Source organism: Perissodus microlepis, chromosome 5 (assembly GCF_051167445.1).
Source record: "Perissodus microlepis isolate ML-2025 ecotype Zambia chromosome 5, ASM5116744v1, whole genome shotgun sequence".
Lineage (NCBI taxonomy): Eukaryota > Metazoa > Chordata > Actinopteri > Cichliformes > Cichlidae > Perissodus > Perissodus microlepis.
Genome location: NC_140465.1, coordinates 22,106,795 through 22,121,424, shown reverse-complemented (window position 1 = coordinate 22,121,424; position 14,630 = coordinate 22,106,795). Strand labels below are relative to the sequence as shown.

Here is a 14,630-nt window from a genome sequence, read left to right as displayed (position 1 = left end):
GCCACTTCACACATATTTGTTTCCAGAGCAGTGAAGTGAGCCACAAATTATTATTATTTTTGTCTTTTTTTACTTGAATTGTATCTCTGCACTTGCTGCCTAAGTCTCCTTCCATTTTTTTGTTTGTTTTTTAAACTTAATCTTTACACTGTCCCTTTGCTTTCTACATCATTTTCATTCTTTCATTTTCCAACTATCCCAACCCCAAAACTATCCCAGCAAAGTGTTGGGTGTGTTTCTATCAAACAGCCAGCAGGCCAGAGGCACTCATCCTTCAGCCTATAAGAGGTATTGGAATAGTTTTGAGATCTGTGTAATTGGATTAGACCAACCTTAGTCCCTTTTCTATTTTACCAGTCTCCTCTGTGAAATCATAACTCAAGAGCTTTGACAATGGTAGTTTTGCTGAGCAACAGCTGATGGGAATGTAGAATGCTCTCTGCCTGTGGCTCGTGGCCTTGTCTTCCCTTACAGAGACTAAAAAGTCCCAGCAGAAGCCTGACTGACAGCTAGACTCTGCCTATCTTTGACAGCATACAGGATATTTTCCCGTTTCAGCTGGTTCTAAAGGGCCCCACTGATCTCAGGACTCTGTGGCAATGATATGGCGCATCACAGCGAGGGGCAATGGAAGGTATGAGAGCTAGCATCAGTCTGGGAGGTCTATCACACCTGTTTGGCTTTATACACATGACAGATTACATGAAGGGCTGTGTTCTCTTTGGCTGCTCTGGGTTAAAAGGCCTGTCAGACTGACACTTGCAGTATCAGTCAGGCGTGAGCCTGTTGCTCAGATAACACATGCACAAACATATAGGCAGACACAATGAAGATATTAAGCAGACAGACGTGCACATGCACACACTGGGGAGTTCAGATGCTACTGCAACATCTCGGTAAATGTGATCTCAGATAATCAAGCAAAAGTGAAAGTTTAAACAGTTACACAGTTACTCCAACCTGTAGCTCATCTTATTCCCATGTTTAGATGATACTAATTATAAATACTAGTTTGAATATGATCCAAATGTGTCTGATTCAGGGATATAAAATGAATATGACAAGATCTGACAAATTAAAGGAAAAACCATAATAAAAATAAATAAATAAACAAATAAATGAATCCAGATTCATTTACACGGATGCTCTCCCTGGTACAAAGAGTTAACTTTGGATCATGTACTGGGGTATGAATAAAATGCAAAAGAGGCCCAGATGATACTGATTTTATATCAAGATTGAAAGGGTAAAAAAAATCTATGTCACATTGCAGAAGAGTTTCATTATTTGGGTTCTGATGGCTGAAGCTTCAACCTCAAAGAGTGCTCGGCTGGCCAGCGTGTCAATCGTACTCCCGACTTAATTGAAATCTCCATTTATAATCTATGAACACGGCTAGTGGAGAATTAGTGTAAATCGTGGTCCACATTTCACATTCGATGCGTGCGATACTCGTGAATTAGAATAATGGAAGATCGACTCTTCCTCAGGTGAATGAGAATGTCAGAGCGGGACGTGATCAGACGGCCAATAAGAAGAGTTCGTCAAAAATTACACCAAGAGGAATATTAAAGGAGGCTCGCAGTGCATACACCCCTCATTACAAAGACAAGTGCACATTTGAGAGTTCACTGGTGCAAATAAAAGGGCACTGTTCTACAGAAATGTGGAAAATAGTGATATGTCAAATGAGTCATCCTTCAACATATTCTTGACAAGTGGGTTGGTGCACGTGTGTATTTACTGAAACAACAGTACAGGCTTGAACTATTGACCATCACGGTGAGAGAATCCAGCGGCACTGTTATACTGATAGGGTTATTTAGTTGGCACGCTTCTGGCCCACTTGATCATTTATCAAGAATCAATGCAAGGTTGCTAAGAACTGATGACCTTTGTCCCTTGATGAAGCATTTGTATCCTAAAGGGAGTGGTCTCGCCTGAGATTACGGTTTCACTGACTGCCGTGGATCTTGTGGTCACTAAGTTTTTGGTGTTTCACTCCTGTAGAAATCCAGAGACTTGGAGAATTATTGTAAAGGTATTGAAGCTGTTCTGGAGCGTGGAGCATGGAGACAAAACAGCCTAACACACTTTATTTTGGGGCTATTTTTATTTTGTATACTTGTTGTTTTAAAGCACTTTATAAATAAAGTTTATGTTTTTCTATTAATGTGTCATTTGCCTTATTTTTTTCTACAAATACAACATTAAGTAAATGTGCTTGTATCATCAGCTTATTATCGGAGAATTCATCTACCATATACAGCATGTTAAGTAAGTAAACTGCATGCTTACCCACAGAGAACTTTTCACAGTTTGTGCTCGGCATATAGACTAGATGACGCTACAGGTTATGTCACTAATTGGAAATAGCTAAATGGAAGTCTGTCAAGTGAAAACTGTTTTGATTTTCTCTGTAATGAAAAGAAAATTCTTGGCTAGTACTCAGGAATTACCAGCGCATAAAATAAAGTGTTTCCAAAGTCTTCTAACATACATTAGTTTCATATGAGTACAAGTGAACAAGGACATCTTTTCACATCTTCGAATGCGCATTAAGCAAAAAGTTGGAGCTCACATAAAACAGGAAAAAGTCCAAACACAAATACTTGTACCCCTCAAGTAAAAAATAACTGTCTAGATGTCAGGTTCAAGACAAAAAGCCACTGAAATTTAAAAAAAAAAAACATCAGAGAAAGAAAACTCTTGTATCAAATTTCAACGTACCTCGTGCACAAAAAAAAAGACAGCTTTATATAAAAATGTCCACCGGCAACATGCGAGCCTTTCAGCTAGCTGAAGGTTTTTGCCACATTTTAATTTTGGCACCGACCGTAGAATCAGATCATTGTTTGAGGAGATGGCTGAAGCCAGAGGCAAGAGAGGGAGAGCAGACAGATACATTCAAAGGAGGAGATTAAGACAAGGGAAGGAAAAGAATAAACACGGAGAGGCTTTTGACAAAAAAGTAAGTCAGCTTATATCGTTTCCATTTTTAGAATGGGGTAGACTGAGTACAGTGCACTTTAAATAATACATATTTAAATACCTATTTTGACAGTAGCTGTATGAACGCAGGCATACATCACTCTACTAGTCATTAAAGTTAAAAAGCTGAAAACATTCCATCTGCCATAAATTTCAAGCATACATTCATCCAACGCTTTATTTTATACACTTCAAATGCCTGATTGGCAATTAACCTTACAGGCACGTGTCAATGGCCTGTGGGAGGAAACCCACACACGCACAGGGAGAACATATAGACAGGAAAAGCGCCAGCTGAGCAGGAGATTCAAAGCAGGAACCATCTTTCTGTGAAATGACAGTGCTAAACACTGCATCACCATGTTACCCAAATATACCTGTATGAGTGTTAGCTCTCGCAGGTAAAGAAAGTAAGAATTAGGAAACAAAACAAATAAAAACTCAGTAGACTGATTTATTTTGCTTCACACCTTTACAACTATACAACCGGAGCACTTAAATGAATAAATGTGCTGCTAATTTAGGAATTTAGGCCGAATCAAGTCAATGCTGAGCAGTGAGAAAGGCTTCGCTCTCCTTTATATATATCAGTAACCAGTGTTTAGAGTCAATGTGCATTTTCTCATTAGTAATATAAACATGAATTACAACGAAGCACCCGAAGCATTATTTAAATAGGTTGCAGGAGAATAATTTCTTCATGCATGCACACAAACACACACGTGCGCGCACACACGCACATATTTCCTCATTTTTTAAATGTGTGGCAGGGAATATTTGGAACTAAATAACCATTACAGGGGGTAGAAACAGGCTGGAATATAAAACGCTGTCAACGGCGCGCTGAGCGGAGTTTGAGACCTTCTTATCTACAGACTGCATTAAGACATGGCTTTCACTTTCCTCCCTGTATGAATAATAAGTCCACATGAATTTATTTGCCTACAGTCTTGAATTTTCAGTTTTAGTGAAAATAATAATAATGAAGAAATCATAACCTGCCTAAATGAAACATATTAGCTTGTTGCATACTTTGTGTTAACATTTATGTTTTATAATGCCATAATCACTCCATTTCTTCTTTCCCTTTAATCATCCGACTCCCTTTTTTTCCCCGTCCACCTGCTTTCTTCTTCCAATTATTTTTATTTATTTTTTTTGCACACTCTTTCTCTCCCTTCCTACCCCTCCTGCTCCCTCTTTCCTTCCCTCTCGCTGGCTGCTCATTTTCAAATCTATGAATTTCTGAACATCATTTTCTTGATTTTTCCACGCCTCAGGGAGACATTCTCATTCCAGACCTTCTCTTTTTTCACCTCATTTCCTCCCTCCTGAGTCTGAATCTCCCAGACAGGATGTGAGGTGACAGCGTGGCCTGTGGAAGTTAGGGCGGGGGTGTGGGGCTTCAGTGTGTGTGTCTGTACATGTGCGTGCATGTGTGTGTGTTGAGGAAGGTGGAAGGGGTTAAGGTGGGGGTATAGTCCAAAAAAAAAAAAAAAGATGAAGAGGGTTTTTGCCGTTCCAAATTCAATCCTGGACATGACCACAGGAGACCTACAGTAACGTTTTCTTCGCTTTAAGGATCCAAGCTGCAGAATTAACCGTGCCTTTGAGAAACTTTTGCTCCTTAGCATGAATGTGCCTCACTTCCCACAAGACCTCATGCTCTTAAAAGATATACACTTCTGCTCCTTCAGAGGACTTCATAAATATCACTGCTTTGACCTTGAGTGACCATATTTGGGCAGAGACAGAGGGAAGGAAAGCAGACAGTCCCTCGGTCACCTCCATCTTTAAATGATGTGCCATATGGACTAAAGTCAAAGTATATCTTGTACATACCCACACACAGTGTGCTCCATCTAAAGCAAGGTTTGGAGAACTACAGTAAAGTGCAAAATTCTTGAGCCAACACTTGTTTCTTTATATTTTGCTGGGAAAATGGAAATAAGGTGCAGCAATTTATTGAAACGTGCAAGTATAACTAGAAATGGAACATATAAAGCAAAAACAGCGTTTGTACCACTCTACCTGTGATGAGCCTCAAAGTCAACATTTAGCTCCGACTACTTTTCAACACAGCCTGAACTCTTTTAGGCAGCTTTCTTGTAATTACTTTAAGTGGTCTTCAGGGATCGCTCACCGGGCTTTTCTGAAGGACATTTAAAGCTCTTCTTTGGTTTTTAGCTGCTTTTTGTTCTGTTCTCTGTCAAGACGATCCCATACTGCTTCAATAATGTTGAGGTCTGAGCTCTGGGGAGGCCAATCCATGACTGACAGCGTTCCATTGTGTGCTTTTCTATACAGCTATCTTTTTACTGCACTGACAGTGTGTCTGGATCATTGTCACTGTCTATTGTAACTCTGTCCTGACCTCTTTACATACTGATGACAATTTGAATAAAAATGTTCAAATATTGATTCATCATTTTAGATTAATAACTCTTTAATAATCATCTGCTTGATGTAATAAGATTATTTTATGTCTGTCAAACTATGTTAATGTTTGGCTTATTTTTTTATTGCAACAGGATAACAAAGTACCTTCAGATACAATTTGCTAAGATGTCTGTTATTGGGTTCATGTGTGTTTTATGATTCATAGGCCTGTGTTAAGTGGCCCTAACAAACAAAAACCCTTCCTCAGAAAATAGTCATGTACAAGGACTGAACAGAAAGTGAGTGAAAAAGCAGCCAATGTGCAAAGAAAACCTTTGAATGACCTTCAGGGAACCTGAGGAACTATCGCTCAATAGTTCTATTGCATTTAATTAAGTGCGAGAAAGTCTGGCTCCTTTAAACCAAACTAGATAGGAACGAGCGGTGACGACTTTTTCACAATTTTTCAACATACTTCTGCTCAGCAAAACAAAATACTAAAGAGGAGACATTAGATTGGACTAATTCTGAAATGGTGGATTTTACAAACGGTCTTTTACTTTATCTCTGTCTATTTAAATTTAAAAAATTAACCGTCTGCACTTTTCTCATTTACCTACTTGCCACTCATCTTCTTGGCGTTTATTCCCCAACCACCCCCTTCTCCTCTGGGTTAGAGGTTTCCCACTGGGAGAGTGAAACACATTTTTAACTAATCACAGCATTGCCTGAGCATAACAGTGGTAATAATTACATCCTAAAATGCGGGACATTGAAATGATAACCTTCTCACACACCATACAAACTATATTTCAGAATATACGCCTTCAACATTTAACAGAAAAATAAAACCCCTCAAAACTAATTTGAAAAACAAAGCATGAATACGGTTACCTCAGTTGTCGACAAAATATAATTAGCTCAAACTGTATTTTAACTGTAAAGAAAAACTATGCAGCTTTTTCCATCAAATTTAAAGAAAATCCATGTTTTCAAATAAGTAGGAGGACAGATTAACTGCAACATAAAAACAATGCATCATTTATAATGTGCAGGAAACTGTTCAATTATGGATGATTGACCAATATGTTTCTGTCAAGTATTTAGCATTTGTAGTCACAGCCAAAAAAAGACATCGTTATTGTAATGTGTGCCTAAAACTCCTTAGATCCATCACAGCTAACTCTGATTTACAAAAGCAGGAGATTCTTCAAGCAAGTCTTAATTAATTAAATTAAGCTTTCAGAGTGCTGGCACTGAAAAATGCATTCGTATGCACAGAAGGTTCACCTTTCAGAAGAATCTAAAACACTCACCATGTATGTGTGCACCTGTGCAGTGGGGCATAGCATGTGTTTGTGCACAGGTGTTTTAATACATGTGGAGCATCATCCTCTTACCTCCAGGGCTTTTCTCTTGCTGTTGAGCAGCTTGGAGATGTCCCGTGCCACCCTCTCCACCAAATCCCTGGGGTTGTTTCGCTTGATTTCAAACTGGCTCTTCTTCTCATTATAAATCTGCAAAAAGAAAACACGGGGAATCAAAGGTCGGGTTATTGGAGACATTTGTTTAATTAAGAGTATCACAGAGGAGCAGGTTGCCCTATTCACAATGTAGCACGGAGAATGGTAAACATTTACTATAGAGCAGGCAGTAAGGAACCTGCCATTACGCCAGTAAGCCTCGGCACTGTAGAAAAATTAAACACAGAACAGAGCCTTAATGGCAAAGCACTTAGCTAGCTGCATCTGGCAGTTAGGCTCAAATTAAATAAACACAAACTCCAGCGGATTCTCACCACTGGGTGAGCACCTTGTATTTCGACTGTGTTAACCCTTTTGGCCTCTAACTCTGAGACAAGCAGAGGTATTCACAACTTGCTGACCAAATATCTGCAGTTCAATCCATTGTGTTAGCTACAGATTAACTTTAATCAATCTAGATGCATAATTTATGATCACTAGAAGATTATGTGAAAAAGGGAATTGTACTTATACTAAATCAGCAATTAGCAATCAATCAATAACACTTAAAACAGCGACAGACATTGCAAAGCACATAGAAAATCAGCTTTGGATGCTACCAGGGAATGGGATGTTTGATAAGGACGGATATCCCGAGGTAGAACTGTGCATACTTGGACCGCTTAAAGGGACGGTGCGACAGAGATTAGTCTGCTCCCCTGGAAGAATTGTGAAGGCTGACTCAGCAGCCAGAGCTCTCTATAGGATCTGTAGACTACAACAGAGCACCACCCGAGGGATTACCACTTATCCTGCTGCCCTAAGACACCACAAGACCCATTTTCACTCCATAAAACCATTTTGTATAGTTCTTTTGAAGGAAGCCCAAAAAGAAGCCTGTTGTTGTTGTTGTTGTTGAATATGTTAAAGCAATTAGAGTCACGTCAGCCTGAAATGCTGCATTTGCAGGGTGTTTAGCTGGCCTCACTGGTACTACTGACTTCCTCAATCAGTCAATCACATACTGAAAGCTAAGAATCGGTAATAATTTAGTTTATACTAAACTCTTCATAAATAAGGACATATCACCGTGCATGCAAATCAATTATAAAATGAAGGTGCGTGTTAAGCTCCACAATACAGAAAAGGGGATCTGACGCAGCATGAACACAAGCTGTCATAACTAATTCAGGAGATGCTAAGATGTCTAAAATGAATTAGAAAATTTCCAAATCTTCTTAAAAACAGCAGTCAGCAGGGTGCAGCATTGGGCTCAAGTAGCTGCTTCTTAAATACTCATCATCTTGTTTTTAGAGGTTGATTTTTTCCTGTTGTTTTTTCAGCAAGGCCTCCGACTGGTTTAAAATCAAAGGTGGCAGACCATAAAGTCAAGGTTAACGCAACCCCCACCAGATCATCTGATCTCAGTGATCTGTCAGCCCACATCAGCTGATGACTGAACTGAAGCCTTCCTATATTTCTATTTGACAAATCTCAAATAGGGTGTCCTATTTAAGCTGCCCACAGTTACTGAACATCTACAAACTGCTTCAAAACCCACCAACAGCCCCGCCCCTCTCTTCTATGCCGTGTCTGACAGGCTGTCCTTCGTGCCTCCTCTGTACTGAGTGGTTCCTGCTCTGGCTGCTGCTACTCTGCCTGCTTCCGGTTATGAAGGGCAGAGAGATATGCTCTTCCAGAACAGAGGCCTCTAAATTGCTGCTAATGGAAATACCAATTTTCTTTTGACTAAAGTGCTCCTAAATGAACAGTAGTACTTTTTTAATGCATATTTTTTTGTACACCAGTCAACCACAAATGCTGACTATTACAGACTTTCCAGGGGTCCAACCTGCTATTATTGCATTGCCCCTGTGTGGTTGTATACTTTAGAACTGAGAAAAATCTATTAAAATATTGGATCTAATCTAATCACCTAGTATCTGCTGATATCTGGAATAACAGATGCAAAAATTTATGCACATAAACAAAACTAATGTTGTTTGCTCAAAGGTTAAAACTGAACGTTTACAAACCAAACACATATTTATTCAAGACTTGATGAACTTCCGATTTCTTGCTTGAAATTAAACAAAAAATCCATTTCTGTTGGATTGATGTGCTGCTGTGGACAATTAGGAAAGGAAATCACAGCCATCCATTTGATCCGTCTCTGTCAAGCTGAAAGCTGGGCAAGCAGCCAGACGCAGTCTCCCTCCACTGGCCCACTGAACATGCAAGCGTTGCCTGAGAAGCTAAAACCATGCCAGCCGAGCACTCTGTTGAGATTGCCTGATGTTTAAGTTGGCCACCCTCTCAAGGACCAGGGATCTTGCTTAGTTTCAAACAACACAAAGTGAAATGTGAAGGTGAAATCTTCTTTTGGCACACCACAGAGTCACTTAGTGTTCAAGATTATTGTGATACATTGCCCACAATAACAGTTTGACCACGATACAGCAATTTCGTGATACTAAAAATACTGCAAAATAGCTATACGTAACGCGTCACCATATCTAAACCTGGAGGAGAAAAACCTCCCTATCCAGGTCTCTGTCACAGGTGCAGCAGTGTGATGCTAAATTTATGGTCTATCGGTTGTGTCTGATTTGAAGGTATTTTGCCACAGAGAGACAACAGGGAGGGGTTTTCACCCTATGCAAATATTCTTGTGTGCAGTCCTCCAGAAACACAACAGCCCACACATTTGACCTACAAACAGCGTCTTCAAACATGGGTGACACTGTGCATTGGTCAAACGCTGATTGGTTGAAAGGTGAACCAGAACAAAAAAAGGAGCAGTCTTCAGAGTGAAGCATGAAAAAACATCAAGAATAAAAAAAAATACAGCATAAGAAGCACAGACAACGGCTGCAGGTGACATGTTTTTGATGTTTTTAATATCTGGTTTTACTTCAGCTCAGCTCGGTATAACGGTCTCTTCTACGGTGGCCCTGAGAGGTCAAATGGACTGCTACTTAACACCAGCAAACAGAAAAACCCTGCAAAAGCACACAAAACAAAACGGAAGTGTTTCTGGGAACAAAATAATGTGGCAAACCAGCTGTGGAAGTGACAGAAACCAGAACATGAGGGTTCATCAGTGTTGTCAGGGATTACATGATGAAGGTATTATGTGTTGTAATCGCATGATTCATATAATTTGCAGCTGCAGTCCGTTTGACCTCTTGGAGCTACCGTACTCTTCTCTACATCGGCAAGGACCAAGAACAGAACGAGCAAGAGTGTCCCACAGATGGGTTGTTTGTGACACTGCCCCCTGATGACAGTAAACAGCTACAACATGTAGACAACAGTCATTAGCAGAGATGCTTAGACATCACTTTTCTCCCCAGTCACCTCTTCCAGCTCTTCGGAGGGACACCGAGTAGCTTCCAAGCCAGCAGAGAGTCTTAATCTTTCCAGCGTGTCCAGGGTTTGCCCTGGGTTGGACATGCCAGAAACACCTCACTTGGGAGGCATCCTCAAAACACCTCCGCTGGCTCCTTTCAATATCGAGAAATACCGAGCTCCACAGCCCAGAGACCATTTGGAGGAAACTCATTTGGTGACATAAATAAAATGTCAATTCAATTAGTTGTTTAAGTTGTCTGCCATTTTATCCTTATGAGTTTTTACTTCTTCTCTGGTTAACTTATATTGACGATCCCCTCATTCGTTTGATAAGGACCACAAGAAAGAGTCATGAATTGGTGAGTCTGGTGAGTTAAGCTGCCGTGGGAATCTGTTTTGAAGAACTTGTTAAGAAATAACAGCATCGGGCACCAGATTTTGATACCATATTGAAAAAGGAAGCTTGGAAAATATCGCCAAACCATTATTTTGTCCCACTCTGAATTCGCACACACAGATAAATTACTCATTACTCCTGCTTCAGACCTTTTTTTTCCAAGGTGCAAGAAGCCGTTAATGGAATCTTATTAAACCATAAAACAAGAGCGAATTTTTCCCGCTCCATTGACAGACTACAAACCCCTGACTCTTTTAAGTGATGCATTTTTCTAGTCAATTTTAAAACCATGTCAAATTTGGTTTTAAATCAATATTCATTCCCTTAATGTGTGGTAGTACTTTCTGGGTCCGCCTCACCCTGGAAGATTCATGGCAGTCTCGGGGACATTACAAACAGGACTTTCTCTATCCTGATCCTTGAAACAAAACACAAAGAGAGAGATCGATAAAAATTCATAATGCTTAATGTACAAATTCCAAATCACTTTATCCGCCACGACTTATAGTGAGGTCAGTGTTTTTATCGTTCCTCGTTTCCGAATCCCCTTTATCAAAATATAGCTTTGGGGAGGATTTTTACAGGAAAGAGACACTGCTCTAATGCAACTGCCATCATTTAGGGAATTAAAAATCATTCAAATGGACTGCATAATTGTGCAGTGTCTGCTGCTATACTGCTATACTCATCAAACAGACATGTCGGAAAACGCACTCTTTAATTACCTCCTCAAAGCGCAGAGTCGGCTAACCATTAAGAAATTAAGTCAACTATTGTCATTGGTCCAAAACATGTGAAAATTGGCTTGTGCAGCAAACATTAGGTTGGTACGTGCAGGTCTAAAATAAAAGCAGAACACCTATTAAAATCTCAAACTACTTGGATTCTGTTGCCCATAATACACGCTGCTGTTTGCCAAGGAAAAACACCTCACAGGGTTACTGTGTGCTGCACCGCATATTACCATGATCTCTCTAAATTACTTTGTGGTGAAATTTGATCTACTTCACTAAACATTCCCCATAGCTCTGCTGTCTAAATGCATAATAAATTCTATTTTAATAATTAATTATATGTTAAATACATTGAAATTATAAGTTTTTTCCAGCTATTCAAGTTTGTCTGGTTAATGGTAATTATCATTTCATCCATTTGCCCCTTCAAGACCATATTTACATAAATCTACAGATTAGATGTCAGTTAAATATACCTGTGCTGGCAAGTGCTCTTTCAGTTTAAATGAGCATGACACCGCTGCACTGTATCCACCTACACATCATGTCTCCTTCTCCGGTGACCTATGCCTATTTTTTTTAATCGTGCCCTGCTGTCACATAAGCCCTGCTGGTATCAGTTTCTCTCTACTTTTTTATTATGTTTACCTGATGAAAGACAAACTTATCTCCATCATCGATGTACATACACTCATAAAAAACCACAACAAATAAAGGCAGATAGTACTGTAGGGTACTCATCTATCCGACAGGTTGGCCATTACAATCTCCTTCAACAAGCAGATGAGGTTTCTGTTTACTCCGGGAGAGGATTGAGCAGCGCTGTCAGCTAGACTAAGCTCTGGCCGGCCAATGAGAATTGTGCTGGAGGAGTATTGGGTGTAGACTGACAGTGCATGGTAATGCTGGCATGAAGGGCCTGAGGAGCTTTAAATACCCTTTACCTAGAGGTTGGAGATGAGTGACCATCATCGCTGAAGGGCCATAAGTACATCAGCCTGTGTGAAATTATATTTGAGGGCTTTAGAGCTTGACTCACTCAGGTAATGGGGCAGCTACCGGAGGAAAAAAAAAAACACACAAACGCAGTCGCTGGCAACTCTTCTGAAAATCATATGCAGTGTTTCAGCTGAGGCAAACCACTTCAGGCACTCTGCGCTTGTAAAAAATAAATAACAGCAGAAATATTAGAGGTCTGTTCACTTACTGATGTGCTGTGCATCTATAATCCAACTATAGCTATGAAATCCAACTAAGCCTACCAATATGAGTAGTGAATTTAACTGTACTTGATGCACATAATTGGATTTTTGAATATGTTTTGTCTAGTTTCATATAAAATAAATACAAAATAAGTACTTTATTCAGATATAATCAATTAAGTGAAAGAATACTGAATTCAATACTGAATACTGATGCTGGTCAACACTCTCCACTTCAAATACTGCAGTAAAGCCTGTCCATGTTTTCATCTATTTCTATTTTTACACAGTAGCTCTTGCAGTACTTAGACCACTAAATACTAAAGCTAAACTAAAACTAAAAGTCCCCCCTGGAGCTCCAGTTTGGCATATTTACATATATCATGTGGAGAATCCCTTCCCTTCCACTGCTATCAGGATTAATGTGCATAAAAATACAGATTGTTATATAAACTGATTTAAATGGGACAATAATGTGAACATTTGGAAAACATAAGAACAAACTAAGAATCCTTCAGTGCGAATGGAAAGGTGAGCGCTGCATAGCTGTGTAAGGCTGACTCATTGTTTTCATGGTCACTGTAGTCAGTCTTTTAAGGCAGTAGAATTTTGGTTCAGATGACACTATATCTGAATGCATGCTTACCTGACTGCATTGTCAACTGCCCATAATAAAATACACTTTGCCATATTACATCATCTGCAGTAATACTGGTATAAATTCTTACGTGATCTAAAACTGTCATATCCCAATATCATTGGTGTAGTTTATGGTCCCTCATCCTTGTCTGGAGCATGTTTGAGAGCAAGAGACACGTGTCACCTCCCGCGATGACTTAGTATCTAAAAAGGGAGCTCCTTCAACTTCTAAAAAACTACAGTGCTATGCAAAATATACAAGAAAACTGTTCCCGCTAAAGGTGGAAACGGCAAACTTGTTTCACCACTGGAGACAAAAGCACACCTTTGAGCACAACCTGACTATGAAGTAGGAGATATGAGCAGCTGGTGATGTAAAGTAAACAAAAGACTCGACCGAGCATCGCTGGAGCACTCACTAGTTGCACTCCATTTGACAGAAACAGCATCAGTGGATAGAAATTACTGATGTGCTTACACGGTGAAAAAGCAGCTGCTTACAGTTCCAAAATATTTTTCAGTTTTACTATTTGACAATATTGTGCAGCTTACGATGAGATCTAAGGTGAAGTTACTTTAACTACTGTTATATTAAAGTATTAAGCAGTTATTTTATATTTTTACTTAATGTTTCCAGAGAAAACACTACTTAGTATACTACTTACATCTGACTTACGCTGTGTCACTACTACTGCACTATACTGCTGCTGGCACCTTGTTTCAATAGATTCATACTTCAAGTTAGCAAAAGTGTCATCCATGGAAGTGGCTCACTGGGAATCAAGGATGACTTATAAATGCCTGCAAGATGCAATCATCAATAAAATATTGTTCAGTATTTATTTTTCTGGATTATTCAAAATATCGTTATGGCAAATTTTACTAGAATATTGTGATAATACAATTTTGAGGCTATATAGCCCGACCCTGTTCAGCGGTTCCAATCTGCGATTGCAAAACAGTTCGAAACCAGCAATAGATTTATTAGAGGAATCCACATTTTTACTTTCTGCAGGATCAAAGCAATTTTTGTGTAAATCAACCCCAGGGGTTTCCAATTCAAGTGATGTTGAATCCCAGGGCTAAAACCCAGGGCTGGTGATGTGGAGTAGGACTCTTTCAATCCAATATATTGTAGAGTACAACTCAAGTAAAAAAAAAGCTCAAGTAAAGGGTAAGGGTTAAATTGAATTCAGGAAGAGTACTTAAACTTATTTATTTCCCCCTACTATATAGGGCAGCTTCTGCAGTTCACATCACCACAATATAAAGGCAACAAATACAAATCATTTTATGCATTTATAGACTTGAAAGTAGGCCGATGATTGATGTCCCCCCCCCAACTGAAAGATTAGAGGCATGGTTAAGTCCCATTTATAATACACAGACATGACAGCTCTGAGCAGCATTTTACAGTATAAAAATTACAATCAAAACAGACAAAATGTGGATGTGACTGTTAAGCGGTGCC

General features: G+C 39.4%; 1 protein-coding gene across 3 annotated transcripts in view; it reads right to left on the bottom strand.

The window, feature by feature from the left end:
• The window catches only part of cacna2d2a (calcium channel, voltage-dependent, alpha 2/delta subunit 2a), a 178,272-nt gene that overhangs the window by 120,562 nt on the left and 43,080 nt on the right, over nt 1–14,630 (bottom strand). For all 3 annotated transcript variants that reach the window (XM_084928802.1, XM_084928803.1, XM_084928804.1), the window contains exon 3: nt 6,771–6,887. In XM_084928802.1, the coding sequence (XP_084784928.1) occupies nt 6,771–6,887 (117 nt within the window). The remainder of the gene's footprint in view (nt 1–6,770; nt 6,888–14,630) is intronic.